The sequence below is a fragment of the Oncorhynchus mykiss genome, chromosome 25 (assembly GCF_013265735.2).
Source record: "Oncorhynchus mykiss isolate Arlee chromosome 25, USDA_OmykA_1.1, whole genome shotgun sequence".
In the NCBI taxonomy this organism is placed as follows: Eukaryota; Metazoa; Chordata; class Actinopteri; order Salmoniformes; family Salmonidae; genus Oncorhynchus; species Oncorhynchus mykiss.
In genome coordinates this window covers 19,462,274-19,489,276 of record NC_048589.1, presented here as the reverse complement: position 1 = coordinate 19,489,276, position 27,003 = coordinate 19,462,274, and the positions used below count along the sequence as shown (strand labels likewise).

The 27,003-nt window shown below is 42.5% G+C and overlaps 2 protein-coding genes across 6 annotated transcripts in view; one reads left to right on the top strand and one right to left on the bottom strand.

Moving 5' to 3' along the window:
- Window positions 1-531, bottom strand: part of LOC110505526 (RAS guanyl-releasing protein 1) — a 29,045-nt gene extending 28,514 nt beyond the window's left edge. Inside the window, exon 1 of one of the 3 annotated variants that reach the window (XM_021584802.2) lies at window positions 265-531. In XM_021584802.2, coding sequence (XP_021440477.1) covers window positions 265-407 — 143 coding nt within the window. In that variant the 5' untranslated portion in view covers window positions 408-531. The remainder of the gene's footprint in view (window positions 1-264) is intronic. The other 2 variants (XM_021584801.2, XM_021584803.2) reach the window with 2 other exon arrangements.
- Window positions 532-16,281: 15,750 nt separating this feature from the next.
- exd1 (exonuclease 3'-5' domain containing 1) lies at window positions 16,282-26,517 on the top strand. 3 transcript variants are annotated; one of them, XM_036962886.1, is made up of 11 exons: window positions 16,282-16,615; window positions 21,082-21,150; window positions 21,273-21,303; window positions 21,469-21,548; window positions 21,686-21,762; window positions 21,959-22,045; window positions 22,156-22,260; window positions 22,349-22,429; window positions 22,559-22,702; window positions 22,862-23,053; window positions 23,283-26,517. In XM_036962886.1, the coding sequence occupies exons 1-11, from the start codon at window positions 16,486-16,488 to the stop codon at window positions 23,985-23,987; spliced, it is 1,701 nt and encodes a 566-aa protein (XP_036818781.1). In that variant the 5' UTR covers window positions 16,282-16,485; the 3' UTR covers window positions 23,988-26,517. The 3 variants fall into 3 exon arrangements, with proteins under 3 accessions (XP_036818781.1, XP_021440475.1, XP_021440474.1); XM_021584800.2 differs by having other exon boundaries at window positions 21,692-21,762; window positions 23,283-24,686; XM_021584799.2 differs by having other exon boundaries at window positions 16,283-16,615; window positions 21,689-21,762; window positions 23,283-24,686.
- Window positions 26,518-27,003: the final 486 nt, after the last annotated feature.

The window sequence follows — 27,003 nt, the reverse complement described above, 5'->3', positions numbered from 1 at the left end:
TCGATGCTTTTATACATCGCAGGGTACGGAATTGTTGCACTCATAAAGTTATTGTATGACTAAGAACCACCAAAAGTTTGATTTACATTCTAAATCAACAAGATCATAATGTTTATTCGGTGTCAATAAAGGTTTTATAATTGCGTATGTTTCAAATTGACAAAACGATATTTGCTGTAGGCTATTTCAAATGTCTGCGTAATGCGCTCCATAAACATATTCAGTTCATTCACAAATACAGGAGTTCGTTAAAAAATAACTTACGGATGTTCTTTTTCCTTTCCATTTGATCCCACATTTTCATTTTGCCCATTTTCTTTGGATTGGCATCCCATAGCGAGATACTGGGCAACAAGTGGTTGAACGAGACTATCCATCTGTGTCCGTTTCGATGAGAGCATTTTCATTGCGTGCCTTGTTCAGTGTGCGGCCGCGCGCCGGTGGGGAGCTCACCATTGTTTTGACTTGTCAATGAGGATGGCACAAATTAAGATGCATCGTGCTGTGTCTGTGTGGGCGTAAACGCACTTGAACAAAAGTTGTTTTGGTGATGCGACTCACTCCTCGGTAATTTATGCGCAAGAGCTCAAATTAGTAGAATGAGTAGGCCGGCTAACCCATTTCTTTATGAACCTATTGCCATTGTTTAGTGATTTGTCGTCATTAAAGTATGAGTCATGATTAAATTGTTTTTAAATTAAGCCTATGTCCAATTAGATATGAGATATCTGTTTTAACATTGATTATTTAAAATCTTATATCACTTTCATCACAATTAAGTTAAGTGTGCAATAGGCTGTGTGCAATATCTGTTCTTACATCGATTATTTTGAATTTTAAAAAACTTAATTGTGATAAAAGTGATTTAATTAAGTGTGCAATAACTACATGGATTCCAGCAATAGGTATGTGTCATTTTGTTAATCAGAGTTGGCAGGTTTATTCACAGTATCCCGAACCTTTATGTCCATCATCCCATGACTAGTAGTTTCAGGCTCCCTGGAATTTGCCACCACAACATATATTGCTGCATTGCTGTGCCTGCAGCAGAGGAAAGGTGGGGCCTTCCTTTTAGTCATAGCTCTCTACTAGACATTGGCCCCCTATGAGGATGTTTCTGTAAGCCTGCTGTGTTGGGACTAATCACACATGTCCAGACAGGGAGCTAGATAAACTGTATGTTAGAAATGTTCCCATGGAGTAGACAACATGTCACTCACTCTCTGACTTAAAGGGATAGTTAACCCAAATTACCCATTGGTTTCCTTACACTGTAAGCAGTCTATGGACAAGGTATCCCACTGGGCACAAACACAATTTCAATGTTTTGATTTACATTTGGTTGAGTTGTCAACTAATGGGAATTCAACATGAAATCAACAGAAAATGTCACCATGTCATTGCGTTTTGGTTAAAAGTTGGGTTAAAAAAATATGAAATTCCCTTATGTTGACGACTTTTTGCAAATCCAAATCAGGTTTCCACGTTGATTCAACATCACTTTTTTGGTTTTGTTGAAATGACATTGGAAAACAACGTTGATTTAACCAGTTTTTGCCCAGTGAGATGACAGCAATCTGTGGTTTGGTTTTATTTCCCGGGTACTGTTTCCAAATGCTAACGTTTTAGAATGATTTTGACAATATCGGTACCAGGATTTGAAAACAGGTAAACTAAACTAAAGCATGGATTGCTGTCAAATATTGTCAATATACTGCTTACAGGGTAAAGAAACCAATGTGTCATTTTGTAATTTGGGTGAGCTATACATTTAAATACATACAGTCAGGTCCATTCATAATTATTGGCGTCCCTGATAAAGATAAGCAAAAAAAAGAACTGCTAAGAGGTTAATTAGGATCTATGCTTGTTAAGTTTATTTCTATCTTCATGGAGACATTGAATGAGTAGGTTGTGGAGAAGCTGTCAAACATGACACCATCAGGTCCTGATGTTGACACAAGCACTAGTCATAGTATTGTGTCGGTACAGACTGATAAAAAAAAAAACTCCTGAAACTCCTGTTTTCTGTCTGCACTCCCCTGTCCTACTCCCCTCACTCAGATACTTCTTTCCCCCTTCTAACCTTAACTGAGTGATAAGTGACCTGATATGGATGGATATACTGTATTTCCCTTTCTGCCTGAGGCAAGATGGACTAAGGGTTGATATCTAGTATAATTGCTAACACTGCTGCTTGCACTTCCGTGAAATCACTCGTTCAACCATATGCTCTCTGACTTTTAACAATGGATTGTATTAACTGTTTACTTTTCTCACAGGGCTACGGTATCTAATTGAGTGATTGAACTAAGGCCCAAAATGCCTTAAGTCTGCCCCCATGTGGTTGAAGTCAACATTCACTTAATTATTTACCAGGACAGACAAACATTTACATAGCAGAAACGTCATAGGAAAATGTTTGAAAGTTAAATAACCCACTATTATTTTAACTTTGAGGTAGCATGTTTGTCATACATTCTAAATAGTACTGAGTATATTCCATCTATAAAATTCATCTTTAACTGATCAGCACTCAGCAGATAGCTTAATCAAACCTAAGTGCATGTTCTCAACATCTGATGTCTTCTCTAGATCAAGATTCAATAAACACACAAAACACCCATGAGAATGTGATACTTTCTTATCTTCTGAGTTAACTGTTCTATTTTATGGGAGGTGAAGTCATCACATTGAATGGTTATGAAAGTGAATAACTCTTTACAGCTATAATAGTTCCCTCTGTGCAGTCTAACCCCACACCCCAGAATGCTTTGTGATGTTTGAAATAGATTCGATTTGACTGTGCTTTAAAGCGATTCTCTGGTACTTTCGTATACTTTTTAACCAGTAGTTCTGAAAGTAGCGCTCACGAGCCAAATGTGGTGCCCACGTGGGACCCTTACGCATCATTGCTCTCTCTCTCTTTTGTTTTACTATGTGTGTGCATCTTGCTAGCTGTCACTCAAACGGCGAGGGGCTGAAGCTCGAATTGCTAGGGGGCTGGCCCACGTGGGAAAAAATGTAGGGAAAATGGCGCCGCTCGGCTTCCAGAGAACAGTCGCTTTCAAACTAGAGATTTTGTGGCTAATTGAGATAGAACATTAATTCTGCTCATAGATTATGTGTGTATGAACTACACATCGTCACATCCAGCCCAAAGCGGGAGTTTAAAAAATACTTACTAGTCGCCAAAGTTCCAGCGCATGTTTTTTAGTTTGTGATACATTGTTCGGGAATCTGTACTACTGTTGCAACACAGTGACTTCCTTCTGTGGACGAGGCTTTATGAAATAGAAAAAACATTATGAAAATAACCCAAAGCAACTCTATGCAAACCACAGTGCACTTTTTCAGCTATCCACTGTCTAAAACTTACAAAACCATTACTCTGAAAAAAAATCTGAAATGGAACAACCACAATATACTTTTCAAGACTCAATCCATTTAGGAAAATAGGAGGAGTACCTGACAATATCATTTAATTTTATAAGGCTGTGGAAGCTTACCAGATTTTAAAAAAATCTTTATTTAACTAGGCAAGTCAGTTAAGAACAAATTCTTATTTATAATGACGTCCTACCGGGGAACAGTGGGTTAACTGCCTTGTTCAGAGGAAGGACGACAGATTTTTATCTCGTCAGTTCTGGGATTCGATCCAGCAACCTTTTGGTTACTAGTCCAACACTCTAACCACTAGGCTACCTGCTGCCCCAAGAATAACTGAAGTTCCTCAAATTTTGAGGATCTTGTATGTCTGTCTGCAGCAATTTTGCATACACGGGTACTGTGCAATCTCACTTCTAAATGTATAGTCTTCTAGTTGTGCATGCCATGTTGTGACACCAGATGTGACACCAGACATTCAAATGTGGTGTGGCAAAATGTGGTATCTTTTCTGGTGCCTGGAGTTTTCCTGATCTCATGAACTGGTCAGGTGAAACTATGGGTCCTATTTGTAGGCTGACAGGGTCCGACGTAAATTTAAAAAAATCTCACTGGCCATACCAGGCTCCGAGATAATTTCTGAAGAGGCCTGTGTGGCTGAGGGAGATGGCTCCTCATCCTGGCCAGTGCCAGAGGGTGCTCCAAAATATTTCAGAAGTGCCCCTGAATCTGTATTAAAATACAGTATATGAGTCTGAAACACTAAATACTTTTATTGCACAATTAAATGTTATTATGCACAATTTATCAAACTTTCAGAATAGGAACCAAATTAACCAACCTCCATTATTAATACAACCTCCATAGTTAATTCTAGGCATAATACACCCCAAAAGACTCAATATATTACAAAAGATACAAAATATCAGCATAATACAGACGTCTAAGTCAGAAGTAATTCCCCATAACGAGCTCAGGACCAAGTCAATACAATCACAGAAAACCTTTATGATGTCACCTCAATGAAAGTTAACCAAATTAATAATGTGCTAGCTAGGTTGTAATCGTTTTGCTGCAGGCTACACACATTATCATGATTAAACTGTGTGAAATTATATCCAATGTTATGTAAGCTAGTTGGACAGAAAATTGTATATTTGTCACGACATCCGCCGAAGTCGGATCCTCTCCTAGTTCGGGGGGGTTCGGCGGTCGGCATCTCTGGTCTTCTAGCCATCGTCGATCCACTTTTCATTTTCCATTTGTTTTGCCTTGTTTTTCCACACACATGGTCTCTATTCCCTCATTTACGTGTTGTGTATTTAATCCTCTGTTCCCCCCATGTCTTTGTGTGGGATTGTTTATTGTAGTGCTTGTGCACGTTTCCCGTGAGCGCACGGCGGGTTATTTTTGAGCCCATTTATCTTGTTTCTTTCTGGATGCCGTTGGTTTTGCTTAATAAATTTCCGGTTATTTCCCAGTTCTGCTCTCCTGCGCCTGACTTCTCTGCTGCATATTACGCACTCTGCTACAGAATCCCCCCCCCCCCCCCCCCCCCTTCACCTGGTCCCAGTGGGATTCGTCTCGCCCTTCCCCGGGAGTATGACGGGACGGCTGCACGCTGCCAGGGTTTCCTGTTGCAGCTCGACCTCTACCTGGCAACCGTCCACCCGGCTCCTTCAGGTCGTGAGGGCCCTCGTCTCGTGCCTCTCTGGGAAAGACTTGGAGTGGGCCAATGCCGTGTGGGGAGAAGGAGATGCGGTGCTGGACCATTTCAAGGATTTCACCAGCCGCTTCCGGGCAGTCTTTGACCATCCACCCGAGGGTAGAGCGGCGGGTGAACGTCTCTTCCATCTGAGGCAGGGGATGAGGAGCGCCGAGGAGTTTGCCATGGATTTTCGGACTCTGGCCGCCGGCACGGGATGTCACTCTGTGTAATTTTTATTTAATAATTTTTTTATTCACCTTTTATTTAACCAGGTAGGCTAGTTGAGAACAAGTTCTGATTTACAACTGCGACCTGGCCAAGATAAAGCAAAGCAGTGTGACAAACAACAACACGGAGTTACGCATGGAATAAACAAACATACAGTCAAAAACATAACAGGAAAAAAGTCTAATACAGTGTGTGCAAATTAGGTAAGATAAGGGAGGTAAAGGCAATAAATAGGCCACAGTGGCGAAATAATTACAATTCAGCAATGAAACACTGGAGTGAGACGTGCAGAAGATGAACGTGCAAGTAGAGATACTGGGGTGCAAAGGAGCAAAAAATAAATAACAGTACGGGGATGAGGTAGTTGGATGGGCTATTTAAAGATGGGCTATGTACAGGTGCAGTGATCTGTAAGCTGCTCTGACAGCTGGTGCTTAAAGTTAGTGAGGGAGATATGAGTTTCCAGCTTCAGTGATTTTTGCAATTCATTCCAGTCATTGGCAGCAGATAAAGGCGGCCAAATTAGGTGTTGGCTTTGAGGTTGACCTGTGAAATGTACCTGCTGGAGAACATGCTACGGGTGGGTGCTGCTATGGTGAGCTGAGATAAGGTGGGGCTTTACCTAGCAAATACTTATAGATGACCTGGAGCCAGTGGGTTTGGCGACAAATATGAAGCGAGGGCCAGCCAACGAGAGCATACGGATCGCAGTGGTGGGTAGTATAGTATATGGGGCTTTGGTGACAAAACGGATGGCACTGTGATAGATTGAATTCAATTTGCAGTAGAGTGTTGGAGGCTATTTTGTAAATGACATCGCAGAAGTCAAGATATCATAGGTGATCCTATGTGAGAAGGCCACCAAAAATTCTGAGATTTCCATACCCAACTATAAAATTTTCCATCAAGATAGGACTGCTAAAGGGGGAGGAGTTGCAGTCTACTGCAGAGATAGCAGTAATAGCAGTAATGTCATACTTTCCAGGTCCATACCCAAACAGTTCGAACTTCTAATTAAAAAAATGAATCTCTCCAGAAATAAGTCTCTCACTGTTGCCACCTGCTATCGACCCCCCTCAGCTCCCAGCTGTGCCCTGGACACCATTTGTGAATTGATTGCCCCGCATCTAGCTTCAGAGTTTGTTCTGCTAGGTAACCTAAACTGGGACATGCTTAACACCCCGGCAGTCCTACAATCTAAGCTGTCCTCAATCTCACACAAATCATCAAGGAACCCAACAGGTACAACCCTAAATCTGTAAACAAGGGCACCCTCAGACGTTATCCTGACCAACTGGCCCTCCAAATACACCTTCGCTGTCTTCATTCAGGATCTCAGCGATCACTGCCTCATTGCCTGTATCCGCTAAGGGTGCGCAGTCAAATGACCACCCCTAATCACTGTCAAACGCTCCCTAAAACACTTTTGCGAGCAGGCCTTTCTAATCGACCTGGCCCGGGTATCCTGGAAGGACACTGACCTCATCCTGCGTCAGTTGAGGATGCCTGGTCATTCTTTAAAAGTAACTTCCTCACCATCTTAGATAAGCATGCTCCGTTCAAAAAATGCAGAACTAAGAACAGATGGTTCACTCCAGACCTGACTGCTCTCGACCAGCACAAAAACATCCTGTGACGGACTGCAATAGCATCGAATAGTCCCCGCGATATGCAACTGTTCAGGGAAGTCAGGAACCAATACACGCAGTCAGTCAGGAAAGCAAAGGCCAGCTTTTTCAAGCAGAAATTTGCATCCTGTAGCTCTAACTCCAAAAAGTTCTGAGACACTGTAAAGTCCCAGCTGCCCACTGCACTGAGGCTAGGAAACACGGTCACCACTGATAAATCCATGATAATCGAAAACTTCAACAAGCATTTCTCAACAGCTGGCCATGCCTTCCTCCTGGCTACTCCAACCTCGGCCAACAGCTCCGCTCGCCCCCCGCAGCTACTCGCCCAAGCCTCCCCAGCTTCTCCTTTACCCAAATCCAGATAGCAGATGTTCTGAAAGAGCTGCAAAACCTGGACCCGTACAAATCAGCTGGGCTTGACAATCTGGACTCTCGATTTCTGAAACTATCCGCCGCCATTGTCGCAACCCCTATTACCAGCCTGTTCAACCTCTCTTTCATATCGTCTGAGATCCCCAAGGACTGGAAAGCTGCCGCGGTCATCCCCCTCTTCAAAGGGGGAGAAACCCTGGACCCAAACTGTTACAGACTTATATCCATCCTGCCCTGCCTATCTAAGGTCTTCGAAAGCCAAGTCAACAAACAGATCACTGACCATCTCGAATCCCACCGTACCTTCTCCGCTGTGCAATCTGGTTTCCGAGCCGGTCACGGGTGCACCTCAGCCACGCTCAAGGTACTAAACGATATCATAATCATCGATAAAAGACAGTACTGTGCAGCTGTCTTCATCGACCTGGCCTAGGCTTTCGACTCTGTCAATCACCATATTCTTATCGGCAGACTCAGTAGCCTTGGTTTTTCTAATGACTGCCTTGCCTGGTTCACCAACTACTTCGCAGACAGAGTTCAGTGTGTCAAATCAGAGGGCATGTTGTCCGGTCCTCTGGCAGTCTCTATGGGGGTGCCACAGGGTTCAATTCTCGGGCCGACTCTTTTCTCTGTATATATCAATGATGTTGCTCTTACTGTGGGCGATTCCCTGGTCCACCTCTACGCAGACGACACCATTCTGTATACTTCTGGCCCTTCCTTGGACACTGTGCTAACTAACCTCCAAATGAGCATCAATGCCATACAACACTCCTTCCATGGCCTCCGACTGCTCTTAAACGCTAGTAAAACCAAATGCATGCTTTTCAACCGTTCGCTGCCTACACCCGCACGCCTGACTAGCATCACCACCCTGGATGGTTCCGACCTAGAATATGTGGACATCTATAAGTACTTAGGTGTCTGGCTAGACTGTAAACTCTCCTTCCAGACTCATATCAAACATCTCCAATCCAAAATCGAATCTAGAATCGGCTTTCTATTTCGCAACAAAGCCTCCTTCACTCACGCTGCCAAACTTACCCTAGTAAAACTGACTAGCCTACCGATCCTCGACTTCGGCGATGTCATCTACAAAATGGCTTCCAATACTCTACTCAGCAAACTGGATGCAGTTTATCACAGTGCCATCCGCTTTGTTACTAAAGCACCTTATACCACCCACCACTGCGACCTGTATGCTCTAGTCGGCTGGCTCTCGCTACATATTCGTCGCCAGACCCACTGGCTCCAGGTCATCTACAAGTCCATACTAGGTAAAGCTCCGCCTTATCTCAGTTCACTGGTCACAATGGCAACACCCACCCGTAGCACGTGCTCCAGCAGGTTTATCTCACTGACCATCCCTAAAGCCAACACCTCATTTGGCTGCCTTTCCTTCCAGTTCTCTGCTGCCAGTGACTGGAACGAATTGTAAAAATCGTTGAAGTTGGAGACTTTTATCTCCCTCACCAACTTTAAACATCTGCTATCTGAGCAGCTAACCGATCGCTGCAGCTGTACATAGTCCATCGGTAAATAGCCCACCCAATTTACCTACCTCATCCCCATACTGTTTTTATTTATTTACTTTTCTGCTCTTTTGCACACCAGTATCTCTACCTGCACATGACCATCTGATCATTTATCACTCCAGTGTTAATCTGCTAAATTGTAATTATTCGCCTACCTCCTCATGCCTTTTGCACACAATGTATATAGACTCTTTTTTTTAAATGTTCTACTGTGTTATTGACTTGTTTATTGTTTACTCCATGTGTAACTATGTGTTGTTGTCTGTTCACACTGCTATGCTTTATGTTGGCCAGGTCGCAGTTGTAAATGAGAACTTGTTCTCAACTAGCCTACCTGGTTAAATAAAGGTGAAATAAAAAAAATATTTTAAAAATCCTTTTGTCCAGGTGGTTAAAGGGCAGTGTGGAGTGCAATAGAGATTGCATCATCTGTGGATTTGTTGGGGCAGTATGCAAATTGGAGTGGGTCTAGGGTTTCTGGGATGTGTTGATGTGAGCCACGACAAGCCTTTTGAAGAACTTCATGGCTACAGACGTGAGTCGTTTAGGCAGGTTACCTTGCACAGGCACTATGGTGGTCTGCTTAAAACATGTTGGTATTACAGACTCAGACAGGGAGAGGTTGAAAATGTCAGTGAAGACACTTGCCAGTTGGTCAACGCATGCTCGCAGTACACGTCCTGGTAATCCGTCTGGCCCAACGGCCTTGTGAATGTTGACCTGTTTAAAGGTCTTACTCACATCGGCTGAGGAGAGTGTGATCACACACTCTTCCAGAACAGCTGGTGCATGAGAGCTGGTGCTCATGCATGTTTCAGTGTTATTTGCCTCGAAGCGAGCATAGAAGTAGTTTAGCTCATCTGGTAGGCTCGTGTCACTGGGCAGCTCTCGACTGTGCTTCCCTTTGTAGTCTGTAATGGTTTGCAAGTCCTGCCCCATCCGACGAGCGTCAGAGTCAGTGTAGTATGATTCGATCTTAGTCCTGTATTGACACCATTCAAACCAATCAGGGTTCAGAACTTTAAAGGTAATTATCTCAGAATCATCTTTTGCATATAGGAACTTATAGTATCAAATTCTCAATGTATTAAAAAGCTGTTTCATATTATTTCATTACTCTATTCCGTAGAATTGCATTGTATTAATTTCAGTAATTTTTGTTTCTAATGTCATTTTGATAATAGGACGCTGCCCCTCTAAGACAATTGCGTTCGAAAAGATATATTGACCTGGCTACACAGCCTGGTCTCGTAGACTAGACGTAACATAGTAAATGTAAATCCGGGACACTCAAATTAGCATGATATGTTACGTTTGGTGCGGTTACATAAGACAGGTTACTTAAGGCAAAAAACGAAAGGAGGGTGATTGGTGAGGGTGGATCAGCCTGGTCTCATAGACTAGCCAAGACGAATGCTAAAATGTATTTTTTTGTATCTTTATTTTTGCAGACTATCAACAGTAGTCAGAAATGTCTAATATGTTCACTATTGAAGGTTTACTTTTGTAAATCACTTTCCCTAAAATAAATAAGCTCAGCGAGTTGATTGATGGGCGCTTCTTTTTGCTCAGGACAGCTCCTGTGTACTGTGTGAACGTAGCTACCCACTGGGGACACACTGGTTGAATCAATGTTGTTTCCACGTCATTTCAATTAAATTACATTGAACCAACATGAAATAGATGTTGAATTGACGTCTGTGCCTTCTGTACTGCTCGAGTGCTGGAGAAGTTGTGACTATCAGGAGTGTAGTAGTGCTTGAATGAACTGCCAATCATATTGCTCAAATACAAATAGCACAACTGTTCTGTGTGTAGTCTTCAATGGTGTAGTCTTCAAAATCAAATCAAATGTTATTGGTCACATACACATGTTTTGCAGATGTTATTGCAGGTGTAGCTAAATGCTTGTCTTTCTAGCTCCAACAGTGCAGTAATATCTAACAAGTAATATCTAACAATTTCACAACAATACACACAAATCTAAGTAATGTCAGCAATGAGCAATGTCAGAGCGGCATAGAGTAAGATACAGGAGAATAGAATGTAGCATTACATATGAGATGAGTGATGCAATTCAATGGCATTTATTTATTTATTTGTCCGTTATTTTACCAGGTAAGTTGACTGAGAACACGTTCTCATTTGCATCAACGACCTGGGAAATAGTTACAGGGGAGAGGAGGGGGATGAATGAGCCAATTGTAAACTGGGGATTATTTGGTGACCGTGATTGTTTGAGGGCCAGATTGGGAATTTAGCCAGGACACCGGGGTTAACACCCCTACTCTTACGATAAGTGTCATGGGATCTTTAATGACCTCAGAGAGTCAGGACACGTGTTTAACGTCCCATCCGAAAGACGGCACCCTACACAGGGCAGTGTCCTGGGGCATTGGGATATTTTTAAATGTTTTATTTTTTTAGACCAGAGGAAAGAGTGCCTCCTACTGGCCCTCCAACACCACTTCCAGCAGCATCTGGTCTCCCATCCAGGAACTGACAAGGACCAACCCTGCTTAGCTTCAGAAGCATTCAATGACGTGCTGAGAAATAACTGTCCCGGTCGGTGCTGCTGCTTTGAAAGTGGTGTGAAAAGTACTGGGGCAAATGCCACACGTTTTCCGGTGGCTCTGAGTGACACTAGCTAGGTTTCCATCCAATTGGTGACAGATTTTCATGCAAATAGAATCCGCATGAAGAAAATATGCATATTTTCCCACCAGTGGTATGTTTCCACCAACTGAACTTGTTGCAGATAAAAAAAAAATCTGTGCGTTATGACAGTGTACACAAAATGTACTTTTCGCTTAAGTTCTCATGTACCAAATAAAAATCTGAAGTTCAATGTGTTTCCATTGCATTTTCAACTCTACCGATAGTTTTGTTAAATAGCAAATGTCCCTACTCTGGTCTTGGCACCTGCACATATACAGTGCAGGTAGCCTGTGCCTGGTTGGCTAGTCTACATGATGAGATTATTATGGATAAGAGCGAGAATATCAAGCAGAATCAAGCTCATCAATTGCACTTTCACCACCCTGTGAAGTTCATAATAATATATGTAATCTGTAGTTTAATAAACTGCATGGTTTCCTGAGGCGTATGATGGTGATTATATCAATATTTGCGCATAAAGGCATTCCCGGCGACATTTCAAGCATGAAGCTTCCTGGCTGATGTTTTGGTCACTTTTGAACACTGGCGGTGCTTTCACTCTAGTGGTAGCATGAGACAGAGTCTACAACCCACACAAGTGGCTCAGGTAGTGCAGTTCATCCAGGATGGCACATCAATGCGAGCTGTGGCAAGAAGGTTTGCTGTGTCTGTCAGCGTAGTGTCCAGAGCATGGAGGCGCTACCAGGAGACAGGCCAGTACATCAGTAGACGTGGAGGAGGCCGTAGGAGGGCAACAACCCAGCAGCAGGACCGCTACCTCCGCCTTTGTGCAAGGAGGAGCAGGAGGAGCACTGCCAGAGCCCTGCAAAATGACCTCCAGCAGGCCACAAATGTGCATGCGTCTGCTCAAACGGTCAGATACAGACTCCATGAGGGTGGTATGAGGGCCCGACGTCCACGGGTGGGGGTTGTGCATACAGCCCAACACCGTGCAGGACGTTTGGCATTTGCCAGAGAAGACCAAGATTGGGAAATTCGTCATTGGCGCCCTGTGCTCTTCCCAGATGAAAGCAGGTTCACACTGAGCACGTGACAGACGTGACAGAGTCTGGAGATGCCATGGAGAACATTCTGCTGCCTGCAACATCCTCCAGCATGACCGGTTTGGCGGTGGGTCAGTCATAGTGTGGGGTGGCATTTCTTTGGGGGGCCGCACAGCCCTCCATGTCCTCGCCAGAGGTAGCCTGACTGCCATTAGGTACCGAGATGAGATCCTCAGACCCCTTGTGAGACCATATGCTGGTGCGGTTGGCCCTGGGTTCCTCCTAATGCAAGACAATGCTGGACCTCATGTGGCTGGAGTGTGTCAGCAGTTCCTGCAAGAGGAAGGCATTGATGCTATGGACTGGCCCGCCCGTTCCCCAGACCTGAATCCAATTCAGCACATCTGGGACATCATGTCTCGCTCCATCCATGCACCACAGACTGTCCAGGAGTTGGCGGATGCTTTAGTCCAGGTCTGGGAGGAGATCCCTCAGGAGACCATCCGTCACCTCATCAGGAGCATGCCCAGGCATTGTAGGGAGGTCATACAGGCACGTGGAGGCCACACACACTACTGAGCCTCATTTTGACTTGTTTTAAGGACATTACATCAAAGTTGGATCAGCCTGTAGTGTGGTTTTCCACTTTAATTTTGAGTGTGACTCCAAATCCAGACCTCCATGGGTTGATGAATTTGATTTCCATTGATAATTTTTGTGTGATTTTGTTGTCAGCACATTCAACTATGTAAAGAAAAAAGTATTTAATAAGAATATTTCATTCATTCAGATCTAGGATGTGTTATTTTAGTGTTCCCTTTATTTTGTTGAGCAGTGTACTTAAGTAAAAATACTTTAAAGTACTACTTAAGTAGTTTCTGGGGGTATCTGTACTTTACTTTGCTATTTATGTTTTTGCCATCTTTTACTTCACTACATTCCTAAAGAAAGTAATGTATTTTTTACTTCATACATTTTCCCTGAAACCCAAAAGCATACTATGAATTTTTAAAGAAAAATTGTCAAATTAACGCACTTATCATGAGAACATCCCTGGTCATCCCTACAGCCTCTGATTTGGCGGATTCACTAAACACAAATTCCTTAGTTTGTAAATGATGTATTGGAGTGTTCCTCTGGCTATCCGTCAATAAAAAAATAACAAATAAAATTGTGCAGTCTGGTTTGCTTAATTTATTTGCTTAATATATTTGAAATTATTTATACTTATACTTTTGATACTTAACTTCTTAGGGCTGAAATCCCGTTAACGGGATCTATATGACAACAGCCAGTGAAAGTGCAGGGCTCCAAATTCAAATCATCAAAAATCTCATCATTAAAATTCCTCAAAAATACATGTATTTTATACCATTTTAAAGGTTATCTTGTTGTTAATCCCACCACAGTGTCCGATTTCAAATATGCTTTACAGCAAAAGTCCCACAAACGATTATGTTAGGTCACCACCAAACGACAATAAACACAGCCATTTTTTCCAGACAAAGATAGCAGTCACAAAAAGCACAAAGAGATAAAATGAATCACTAACCTTTGATGATCTTCATCAGATGACACTCATAGGACTTCATGTTACACAATACATGTATGTTTTGTTTGATAAAGTTCATATTTATCAAAATATGAGTTTACATTGGCGCGTTACATTCACTAGTTCCAAAAACATCCAGTGATTTTGCATAGCCACATCTTTCAACAGAAATACTAATCATAAATGTAGATGATAATACAAGTTATACACATGGAATTATAGATATACCTCTCCTTAATGCAACTGCTGTGTCTGATTTCAAAAAAACTTTACAGAATAAGCAAACCATGCAATAATCTGAGACGGAGCTCAGAGAAAAATAGTCATGTTGGCGTCAACATAAACAAGAAATAACATGATAAATATTCCCTTACCTTTGATGATCTTCATCAGAAAGCACTCTAGGAATCCCAGGTCCACAATAAATGTTTGTTTTATTCGATAATGTCCGTTATTTATGTCCAAATACCTCCTTTTGTTAGCGCGTTTGGTATAAATATCCAAACACTCATTCTGGTCAGCTTTATGTCGGACAAAAACTTCAACATTTCAAACTAAGTACAACATGAATCATTAGGATGTTTTTAACATATAGCTTCAATAAAGTTCCAACCGGAGTATTCCTTTGTGTCTTGATGAGCAATGGAACACAAGTGGATACCATGAGGAATGCGCGTGATCAGAAAATGGCTGACTGCCAGTCACCTGATAGATTCTGCTCTCATTCAGTCCCACAACACAGTAGAAGTCTCATTCAAATTACTATAGACGGTTGACATCTGGTGGAAGCCCTAGGAAGTGCAACATCATTAATATCTAAAGGGGATTTCAATGGGAACTATGGTGAATACATACCAAGCTCAGATTTTTCACTTCCTGTTTTGATTTCTCCTCAGGATTTTGCCTGCCATATGAGTTCTGTTATACTCACAGACATCATTCAAACAGTTTTAGAAACTTTAGAGCGTTTTCTACCCAATACTAATAATAATATGCATATATTAGCAACTGAGACTGAGGAACAGGCCGTTTACTTTGGGCAACTTATTCATCCAAGCTACTCAACAGCAATTCCATTTACTTTTGATACTTATATATTTAAAACCAAAATCATGTTATATTTTTACTCAAGTAGTATTTTACTGGGTGACTTTTACCTGAGCCATTTTCTATGAAGGTATCTTTACTTTTACTCAAGTCTGACAATTTAGTACTTTTTCCACCACTGCCTGCACAAAAACTTCCCACCACGTCAAACAAACAAATTATCTGTCAGCATTTATACAATTACACCGAAACTTCCTGTTTTCATCACAGCTGTGGTTATTTTTTAAATTTTTATATACGATATTACTCACATAAAAACTGTAGACGGAAGCATGGTTATTGACAACAATCAATATTGAAAGGAGTATTTATTGTCAAGCATCATGCAAGGTCGAGCTGAAACAATAGGTAGTGGCATGGACCTTAAATGTTTGTTTGTGGCCCGCCATTATATAGAAGAAGAAGAAGGTTGCCTGGTGATGCCTGACCACAGAGATAGAGCACTCTAGGGCCCAAAAGCCTGTTTTAGCATGAGCAGCTCCATTGAGGTCTTTCACCATTTTTAAGTAGTCAACTAGGTGGGACTTCCTATGGGTTAAGGAAGGATCACATAATTCCATCCAGGTCATCAGGAAGGATCAGCCAATGAATTATACTCATGAGAAAACGGTCCATAACTGAAAGTGGCAGTAAATAGCCAGGCATTGCATTATACTTATTCAAACAACACACTATAGGTGGCAGTTTGGAACCTTTCAGTTTGTTTACCAACTCAAGTAGTTGCGGAAGAAAATGGACTACTTCAGAATGGAGATGGCGCTGCCCATTTTCTCACGGTTTCAACTTGTTACCACAGCCACAAATTCAAAATTGGCTATATCGTAATGTGATGTTATGGTTATAAAATGAAGGGGGGAAAAAATCGCTTGGTTAGGCATAAGGTTAGTAGCGTGGCTAAGGTTGGGTTTAAATCATATATTAAGAAAATACTTTGTAAAAATACGGGTAGGCCGTCAATGTAAAATAAGAATTTGTTCTTAACTTACTTGCCTAGTTAAATAAAAAAATAAAAAAATAGGCGGGGTTTGTACATCTGCTCTCGCAGACGCCATATGGGACATGTACAATGTTGCGTTCTCTAGCTACCCATCTCTATGCGACTGTATGGCCTGACCCCTCACACGCTCCACCCCCTGGCCGTCAATCAATCACGTTCACGTAGTTGATTCCTCGCACCTGCTTTGGTCAAGGCACATGTTGGTTAAAAAAAAAAAAAAGCATCGATAGAGATTGATTCGCTGTCATTAGCTTTAACTTCGCTTGATACATTGGACAACAAGCACAGCAATTGTTGTTTAGAAAGATGACCATGGACGACTTTCAATTCATGGATAGCTTCAAGAGAAAGCGCATCAAATTGACCCTCAAGACTGCGACTTTCCTTGGAATTGTTCAGCGGATAAACGCCAATAAAACTGTGATTTTAGAGGACGGTAAGATATAAAATGAATGTACTGACTTACATTATCTTGATTAACTGTTTTACATGGTCATATTTTTTTGCAAAGAATCTCCACGGTATCTGATCACATTCAGCTCAGCAAGTTTGCTATGGTAGCTAACGTTAGTTAGCCAGCAAAGGCGGTTTTTCCAGAAAGGTGTGCGCGTGTCCTAAAGACTGACCTGGACCCCGTTTCCCAAAAGCATCAGCATCTCCAAGTCAAATGTATTTATAAAGCCATTTTTACATCAGCAGATGTCAAAGTGCTTATACAGAACCCAGCCTAAAACCCCACAGATTTAAAAGCACAGTGGCTAGGAAAAACTCCCTAGAAAGGCATGACCCTAGGACCAGGCTCTGAAGGGAGACCAGTCCTCTTCTGGCTCTGCCTGGTGGAGAACCAGGTCGTTCTTCAAGATGTTTACACGTTCATAGATGACCAGCAGGGTCAAGTAATAATAAGTGGTTATAGAGCAGTGGTCACCAACCTTTTTGGAGTCCATTTTCTGAGTCAAAATGCAAAATGAGAGCCACTGCTCAGTTTTTCTTTACATTACTTAATAAACGTAAGCCTATGCAACATTAAGCAATTAAAAACTTTTCAGTAAAAAGTAGGCTACAGCCTACTTGGACTTGTCACTGCATATTGGCTATGCTGTAATTGCCCAATGTTCTTTTCAGACCTTTTTCAAATGGTTTAAAAATGTTAGGTATATGACCACACAGGTAATATGTAATTTGTTGTATTACTTGCAAGGCATGGCTGAGTGAGTATAATATTAGTTTTTTACTGGACTGACTGCCTGCTTCCGATGGGCAGACTGAGGGGAGGGATGGAGCAGCGCCCTCTCACCCGACTCATAGTCCCTCCTCTCCCTCCATCCGCTGAGAAAAGGGCAGTCTTCCAGCTGATGGCGAAACTTGTTGTACAGAATTATTTCTGCCTCATGCACCAATTCATGTTACTCCTATGACCAGAGAAAGTAAAATATTCCTTGACGTTAAAAGACGAGATGAAAATAATAACGCTTATCAAAACACTTTGTTATACTCCTTCATTGCAGTGCTGGTTGTAGCATGAGTGGAAGTCGGGCGACTGTGCATTTTATTGCTTATAAAACTGTTGAACAAAGGGTTGACAGTGCTGAATAACGGCATGAACTTACTCATAAAACAGCAGCTCTTCGCTGTATTCATTGAGTCTCACTAGTCATGGTTATAAGTGTTAATCTCACATGATCAACTTTGCAGTGCGTTCAAGGTTTCTTTTTACAGTCTATGGCTTGAAAGCTCAGATCACTGTGTCTGCAGTTATCTAATTAGCCAGCCTATAGGTGCACTTGATTTGCTCTCTGGGCCTGCCCGGTAGGCATCGTTTTATCTTCAGATACATAAAATGGGAACACTGCCTACCCGACGCTAGGGCTGCTGAATCAAGTGCACCTACCACCAACATTGTGAAACAAATGGGAACGCAAGGCTTTATTTTTTTTACATAAATATTTGAAAGACTAGGAATGGCTTGGCGATCGGCCAGTCGATTGAATCAAATTGTTCAAATCAAATGTTCAGTTCAAATCAAATTTTATTTATCAAATGCGCCTAATACAACAGGTGTAGACCTTACTGTGAAAGTATTACTTACAATCCCTTAACCAACAATGCAGTTAAGAAAATGTTAAGTAAATATTTAAATTGATGAAAGGGGGAAGGAAAAAAACATGTCAATAATGAGGCTATATACAGGGGGTACCGGTACCGAGTTATAGAGGATGCACCAGGTCAGCACCTCAGAAGTAAAATGTTAGTTGGCTTTTCGTAGCCAAGTGTAACGGTATAACTTTACGTCCGTCCCCTCGCCCATACCCGGGCTCCTCTGCACACATCAACAACTGACACCCACGAAGCATTATTACCCATCGCTCCACAAAAGCTGCGGCCCTTGCAGAGCAAGGGGAACCACTACTTCAAGGTCTCAGAGCAAGTGACGTCACCGATTGAAACGCTATTAGCGCGCACCACAGCTAACTAGCTAGCCATTTCACATCCGTTACACAAGCATTGAGGGAGAGAGGGTCGAAACATTAGGTCCGGGACAAGTTAGCACGTCCGGTGAACAGGTCAGGGTTCCATAGCCACAGGCAGATCAGCAGCACGATCAGGTGAACTGGGGACGGGGACAGCCAGGAATAGTCAGGCCAGGTAGTCCTGAGGCATGGTCCTAGGGCTCAGGTTCTCCGGGAGGGGAGAGATGGAAAATTAATGAAGCTGCCAGTTGAGGACTTGTGAGGCGTCTGTTTCTCAAACTAGACACTCCAATGTACTTGTCCTCTTGCTCAGTTGTGCACCGGAGCATCCCGTTCCTCTTTGTATTCTGGTTAGAGCCAGTTTGTGTTCCGGGATCTTCAGTTTCTTGGCAATTTCTCGCATGGAATGGCCTTCATTTCTCAGAACAAGAATAGACTAACGAGTTTCAGAAGAAAGATCTTTGTTTCCGGCCATTTTGAGCCTGTAAATGAACCCACAAATGCTGATTCTCCAGATATTCAACTAGTCTAAAGAAGGCCAGTTTTTTTTCTGCTTTAATCAAAACAGTTTACAGCTGTGCTAACATAATTGCAAATGGGTTTTCTAATGATCAATTAGCCTTTTAAGATGAAAAACTTGGATTAGCTAACACGTGCCATTGGAACCCCGGAGTGATGGTTGCTGATAATGAGCCTCTGTACGTCTACAGTTGAAATCAGTTTCACAATTCCTGACATTTAATCATAGTAATAATTCCCTGTCTTAAGTCAGTTAGGATCACCACTTTATTTTAAGAATGTGAAATGTCAGAATAATAGTAGAGTGAATTATTTATTTCAGATTTTATTTCATCACATTCCCAGTGGGTCAGAAGTTTACTTACACTCAATTAGTATTTGGTAGCATTGCCTTTAAATGGTTTAACTTGGGTCAAATGTTTTAGGTAGCCTTCCACAAGCTTCCCACAATAGGTTGGGTGAATTTTGGCCCATTCCTCCTGACAGAGCTGGTGTAACTGAGTCAGGTGTGTAGGCACCTTGCTCTCACACGCCTTTTCAGTTCTGCCCACACATTTTCTATAGGATTGCGGTCAAGGCTTTGTGATGGCCACTCCAATACCTTGACTTTGTTGTCCTTAAGCCATTTTGCGACAACTTTGGGATTATGCTTGGGGTCATTGTCCATTTGGGAGACCCATTTGTAACTAAGCTTTAACTTCCTGACTGATGTCTTGCTTCAATATATCCACATAATTTTCCTACCTCATGATGCCATTTATTTTATGAAGTGCACCAGTCCCTCCTGCAGCAAAGCACCCCCACAAGATGATGCCACCCCGTGCATCATGGTTGAGATGATGTTCTTCGGTTTGCAAGCCTCCCCCTTTTTCCTCCAAACATAATGATGGTCATTATGGCCAAACAGTTCTATTTTTGTTTCATCAGACCAGAAGACATTTCTCCAAAAGTGTGATATTTTCCCCCATGTGCAGTTGCAAACCATAGTCTGGCTTTTTTATGGTGGTTTTGGAGCAGTGGCTTCCTTGCTGAGCGCCATTTCAGGTTATGTGGATATAGATACTTTTGTACCCGTTTCCTCCAGCATCTTCACAAGGTCCTTTGCTGTTGTTCTGGGATTGATTTGCACTTTTCACACCACAGTACATTCATCTCTAGGAGACAGAACGCGTCTCCTTCCTGAGCGGTATGACGGCTGTGTGGTCCCATGGTGTTTATACATATGAACGTGGTACCTTCAGGCGTTTGAAAATTGCTCCCAAGGATGAACCAGACTTGTGGAGGTCTACAATTTTGGCTGATTTGATTTTCCCATGATGTCAAGCAAAGAGGCACTGAGTTTGAAGGTAGGCCTTGAAATGCATCCACAGGTACACCTCCAATTGACTCAAATTATGTCAATTAGCCTATCAGAAGCTTCTAAAGCCATGACATCATATTCTGGAATTTTCCAAGCTGTTTAAAGGCAGTCAACTTAGTGTATGTGATCTTCTGACCCACTGGAATTGGGATTAAGAGAAATAATATGTCTGTATACAATTGTTGGAAAAATGACTTGTCATGCACAAAGTAGATGTCTGAACCGACTTGCCAAAACTAGAGTTTGTTAACAAGAAATTTGTGGAGTGGTTGAAAAACTAGTTTTAATGACTCCAACCTAAGTGTACGTAAACTTCCAACTTCAACTCTATGTAGATATTCCATTAAATCAGCCATTTCCAGCTACAATAGTCATTTACAACATTAACAATGTTTACACTGTATTTCTGATCAATTTTATGTTATTTTAAAGGACAATTATTGGGGGAAATTTCTAAGTGACCCCAAACTTTTGAACAGTAGTGTAGCTAGCTAGTCTTTGACTGTTGCATGAAGCTAGTAGTCTGCAATGTATGGGTTTAATCTTTTTCAGTTGTGGATGTCAAGAATGGAAGGAAATTCCCTGGAGTGAAACTATTCTTTGGACATGAAATTCTCAATGGTAGGCAGCCAGAATCGTGCACTTTTATTTCTGTCATTATTACTAGCTACTTTTACAAGTTGAATCTAATCGTCTCTGGTCTTCTGCTATGTATAACTATTAGTTACCCTTCTATCTTTCAGTGGAATTCCCAAATGTAACACAGTCTGACCGGTATGTCCGATATTGACGTCATTAGTGAATGGATGAAAGATTATCTAACCATGGAATCATTCTTTGTATGCATCTGTCATATTTTACAATAGTTGACTTTGCTCACGGATAAATGAATGTGTCATTAGTATTGCATGCAATAATACCAAAAGACTGTCTGCTCAGAGATAACACCAGTGACCACAGACCTGAAGGTCACCTGACAGTGGCAGAGTTCCAGCCTTACAGGAAGGGTCTCATACTGAGTGAGTTGACCTCAGGGTAAATACTATATTGTACATGTTTAGCTAGTAGAAGCCATAGATTTGAATCATTAGCTTTTGTCATTAGTTGGTTTATATGATCTATGTAGTACTACAAATAGATATCTTGCCATCCTCAGATGATGATGATGATGATGATGAGAGCCATGTCAACTTTGTGGTCATTGATGAGTTCCATGAGAAGTTTGGTCCTGCTGTGAGTACCTAACCCTCAGTTTCATATCACCTAGCCCCTGGGTGTAAGCTTCACATTACATAGCCTATTGGCATACAAAGGTGGATAATATTTGAGGGAAATTAATCTAGTGGGAGCCTAACGAGGTGTGTGTCCTGTCCTGTGGGCGTACGGATTGAACTCTCTAGCTCCTTGCTTGGTCATGCTCTCCACCTAGATGATGCACATCCGGAAGCAGCAGGTGATCGGGATAGGAGCTGACGGGGTCGGGACGTTCCAGCACGAGAGACTCTGTTGGCTGCAGGTGAGGAAAGAGACTGCTCCTACCTAGGCTTTTACATATGCGTGTTTTATTTCACACAATCTATTACTTTTCATCGTTGGAAATTTGAACTGAACTATGTCTCTTTGTAGATTGCCACTAAGAACAAGGTGTACCTCTTTGACATCCTGTTGCTTGGAGCCCGGGCCTTTAAGAACGGCCTGTCCATGATCCTAGAAAATAACCACATATTAAAGGTGAGTAATTTAGATGGGAGAGTTTGACATATTATCCCATTTCACTTCCACCTCATGCAATTTCTGTCTGTATATATTTGTTGTTCAGGTCACTCATGACTGCCGGAGCCTCGCCGGATGTCTGATGGCTCAGTTTGGAGTAAATCTCACCAATGTCTTTGACACACAGGTACTATACTGTAGAGTGTGCAGCCTAAATGTTGTTCTATGAATGGATTCTTACCTACCTGTAGGCATCATACCAGGTGTTGTCCTACCTGCCTTATCACAGCAATGTAGTCATGTTATTTCTCCATAGGTGGCAGATATCCTGTGCTTCTACACAGAGACGGGTGGCTTCCTGCCAGATAGGGTCAGTACCCTACCGAAGGTGGTGAGCCTACATTTGAAGATGTCCTCGTCACAACTCTCCTCTCTCAACATCAAGTCTCTGCTCACCAAGGTACGGAACCCTAAAGGAGGGAACATAGCACAGCATTATGGATGTGGTGTTTGTCTGTCTCAGTGGAACAGAACTGTTGAAAGACTTGTATTTGTGTGTTAAAGGTTTACAAGGTGTCTGTACTAAACCTGTATCGGTGTGTCTGTACTAAACCTGTAGGAGGACAAAGAGGTGTGGTACGTGCGTCCCTGCCCTTTGTCCCTGCTGAAGGTCATGGCCCTGTCGGTGATCCACCTGCAGCCTCTGAGACTGGTGCTGCTGGATGCCCTCATGGCTGACTACACAGGCCTGGTGGACTCCTACCTCAGCGGCAGCCGAGAGGAACCTGTCCACATGCAGAACATCGGCTCGGTGAGCCACTGAGCTTCACACACACGACCCAACACAACCACACAGATAAAGTATTTACATCCTCAAACATCCAGAGCCACTTACTCATTACTGTACATATGGCAATGTTGAGAGAATATTTAGTGACATAAAAATGAATAGATCTCCATGGCAGTAATGGTCTGAGATATAAATGTATGTGTGTTGTGATGATATAGAAGCTAATGGGCAGCTGTGTGTCTGTCTACAGAGCAGTGTTCTGGAGCTGCCCAGGGAGCTGCGGGAGTTGGAGCACACGCGTCAGAAGCGCCAGAAGTGGGCCGTCGACCGCTACCCTGTCACTGAGCAGGGCCTACTGGAGCGCTCCAACCCCAGACCCCTACCCCCATCACAGAATGGGCAGGGCCAGGACACAGCCACCCAAAGACAACCAGACCCTCCTGTCCCCACAGCAGTGGCGCCTGTAGTCCCAGCACCAGGGCAGGGCCCAGCAGAGACACCCTGTCCCAGCAATACCCTGGGGGCCTCTGACCTCCGTGCCCTGACACAAGAGGCCCAGCAGAGCTACAGGAAACAGCCGTCTGGAGTCGTCAGCCCAGTGGCTAAATCAAGAGCACCAGGACTCTTGGAGATAGTGATGGACACAATGGCAGGCAGAGGGAGGTCCCTGTTGAAAGACCCAACACCACCCATTCTCCCTGTGTTCCCCTCACTGGGAAGAGGCCTGGCTCTCCCGATACCAGCAGCCCAGGTCCCCAAGGAGAGCCCCGGAGCCCTGAAGACCCAGGCCCCAGTGGGGAGGGTGGAGGTGCCTGTCCCCCCAGGCCCAAGACCCAGCCCAGTACAGCCATCTGAAAACATCCCTGGTGCAGGGAGAGGCCTCATCCAGAAACCCCAAGGTCTCGCCTCTCCTCTCAGTCTCTCCTTCAGTTCATTTAGAAAGAGCCACCTATGATTGGGATTGGTTGGTTCAAAATTACTTGTACATTTTTATTCTACAAAGACCACTAGGTGGCGGTAAATTGTCAATTCTGTTTGCAATATAAATTGCACCAATGTTGGGTGTTTTAGTTAACTGCTTTTCTATTTCAAATGTACAATATCACATCAAATCATAATTGGATGAGTGATATTTAGAGTTGTGTCCATGGTATCTGGTTAACCTGTACATTTGTTTATTTAAGCTTCTATTTTTAAATTGACTTAAATTGCTGTTCATCACTTGTTCCTTTACAAAGTTAAATTAACACCAGTTCAATACTCTGATTTATTCTCTCTCTCTCTTTCTGGCCTGATTTGCGTGAGTAATGGTACATTCTGAATCTGTTAAGTGCAGTCATTTCACTTGGTAATGAGGCCCTCGGCGTACAGGGAATATTCTGCCAGGCTACAGCCTGATAATGTTCAACTAATTCCTTTGATAACAATACAGAACATAGTGTATCAATTCATACCAGCCCACACCTGGATGATCTGTGCAGCACCAGCAGAATTATAGTTCAGCCAAATGAAGCACATCAAGTTCAAATATTGTATACATGAAAAACCTTTTTATGATTCATTCATTTCAAAATGTTTCTTCTCAAAGTCCAATAGTCAGTTGTGTAAAACAAATGCTAACACGGAATAAAGTACCCAATATAGCTTAGGATGATCAATTTACTAAATTTGGCTTCATGGTTGCTGTTAATTGAGGTGGAACGCAGGAAAGCATTGATAGATATGCTGTTAATGAAAGAAAAACATTGTTTCTGGAAGGTTGCTTTGATTACAGATGACTGCAAAACCATTAGAGCTGGCACAGAATGAATGCAGGATGTTGACATGAAATTGATATTGCCTGTCTGCAGCACTAATCACTCAAGAAGTTCAGATGCTGACGATCATAAGTACCCAACACCTGCCATGTTTTACATAGGAAAATAAAGCCATGTCTTTATTAATTTATGGGCTTCCTGAATTAGGATCCTGCAATGCAGATATTACACACGTGTTCCACAAAGAGCCACTTTGAATTCATTTTCAGAGGTGCAGTTTGGGATCAACAGGATATTAAGACAGAAACAATGTGTTTAAACAGCAGCAGGGCGCAACAGCACAACTGGGGCCCACATTAATCACGTCTTATTGCCATGGTTATCTACGTATAGCAGCTTGGGCTCATGCCAGGTACCCTCATTGAAGGCATGAAACAGATAAAGTAGTATTTAATTAACTAGGAGGGAGCAGAGCACAAAGACCCATCTCTCTTAGCAACTGGCTCCTCAGCTTCTGCTAGGGACTGGATCGATAGTAGTGAATGGCGGGCAGATTGATAGTTGCATATCGGGATATTGTTTTTGATGATATATCGTATAGTTCTGACTATCGCAATAGTTTGGTGCAGGTACAGCCTGCATCAAGATGGCAATATTTTTCCTTCATAGCTTGTTCTCCATTTACTTTTTTAAAATAGGGAGCCAGTTTGTTTTCAGCAAATTCCATGACTGATCAAAACTTTTTTTTTCATGGCTCTCTCTTGTCCCTCTGCAGCAGACATATGGTGAGATCATGGATTATTCTGTACTTCATCTCCTAGCCTCCTAGGTCTTTTGAGCTTTTAGATTTCAAATTGAAACTGTCATCTTGTTTCCAGTAATGTGACTGAAAATAGAATTCCAATCAATTTAGTCTTGAGACATTGACTAGTGGCGGTAAGAGCCCTTCAGCATTAAGGTTTTCACAAGGTTCTCTTCACTGTTGGGCTGTGTCAGTCAGTACATATGAAGTGTACTGTGTATGGTTGGCAGAAATCACATGGCCCAATCCATTGTTTGCCATACTCTTCCAGTTCCTGGAACTGCGCAGGACCAGTCTGTCATTGCCTTTGGTCATAAAACAGTCAACGTTCCCATTGTTTATCCATCGTTTTCTTTACTATATGATGAAGGGGATGTCGATTTTTTTTCAGGGTCTGACTAAACACTCTGGTTCTAGTTGTTCAGGAGGCTGTATCTCCCCAGTCTCTGTGTTTTGCTGACGTGAAGAAAGGGGTGCAGGAAGAGGGAGGTCTACCACAGGGCTGTAGACAGCTGGGACCGGTCATTGACGGGTAGAGAGGGACCCTTATTTTAGAGGACACTGCATTTCCTGTCTGTCACAATAATGCATTATGAGCTCCACTTCCTGTTTCTCAGGCCTGAGAGGAAGGAACAGGGCGCTTGTCACACGATATTCATGGCTTCCTACCAGAAGGACAGTCGACTACACCTTGAACATCGCAGCAGGATGTGCATGGTTATTTTTAGTGTCGGAAAGGTAGGACACAGACAAACACAATCTTCAGAAATTCCAGCTGTGTTCGTTCATTGGTTACTAGAAACTTGTTTCCATGTTGTGGCTCTTCTCCGGAGGAACGTGAAGGTCTACTGTTTGCTCATGGTGTCTACATGTGCGTCAGACGCAATTCCTTCCACAGTTAAATAAACAACAATACAATTAATAAACTCCTTCGTTCAGTTACTGGATGCTTTATCTGTACTATAAACTTAATACCCAACCTTCAAAACCGCTCATCTTAATTACATGGGAATTGATTATATATTCAACAGAATGGTGAGATTGTTCCTATCTATACTTGGGGACTATTATTGATATACAATATTTCCATAAGAACACATCCACTACAGACTAGAGGTTGACCGATTAAATCGGGCCGATTTCAAGTTTTCATAATCGGAAAACGGTATTTTTGGATGCCGATTTGCCGTTTTTTTCCCTTTTCTTTCCTCCACACCTTTTATTTAACTAGGCAAGTCAGTTAAGAACACATTCTTATTTTCCATGAAGGCCTAGGAACGGTGGGTTAACTGCCTTGTTCAGGGGCAGAGCGACAGATTTTTACCTTGTCAGCTCAGGGATTCAATCTTGCACGTTTATGGTTAACTAGTCCAATGCTCGAACCACCTGCCTCACGAGGAGCCTGCCTGTTA

Coding starts and splice junctions, on each gene's coding strand:
- exd1 (XM_036962886.1), top strand. CDS start 16,486: ATGACCATGGACGACTTTCAATTCATGGATAGCTTCAAGAGAAAGCGC. Junction 16,616..21,081: donor AACTGTGATTTTAGAGGACG/GTAAGATATAAA, acceptor AATCTTTTTCAG/TTGTGGATGTCAAGAATGGA. Junction 22,261..22,348: donor AAAATAACCACATATTAAAG/GTGAGTAATTTA, acceptor TTTGTTGTTCAG/GTCACTCATGACTGCCGGAG.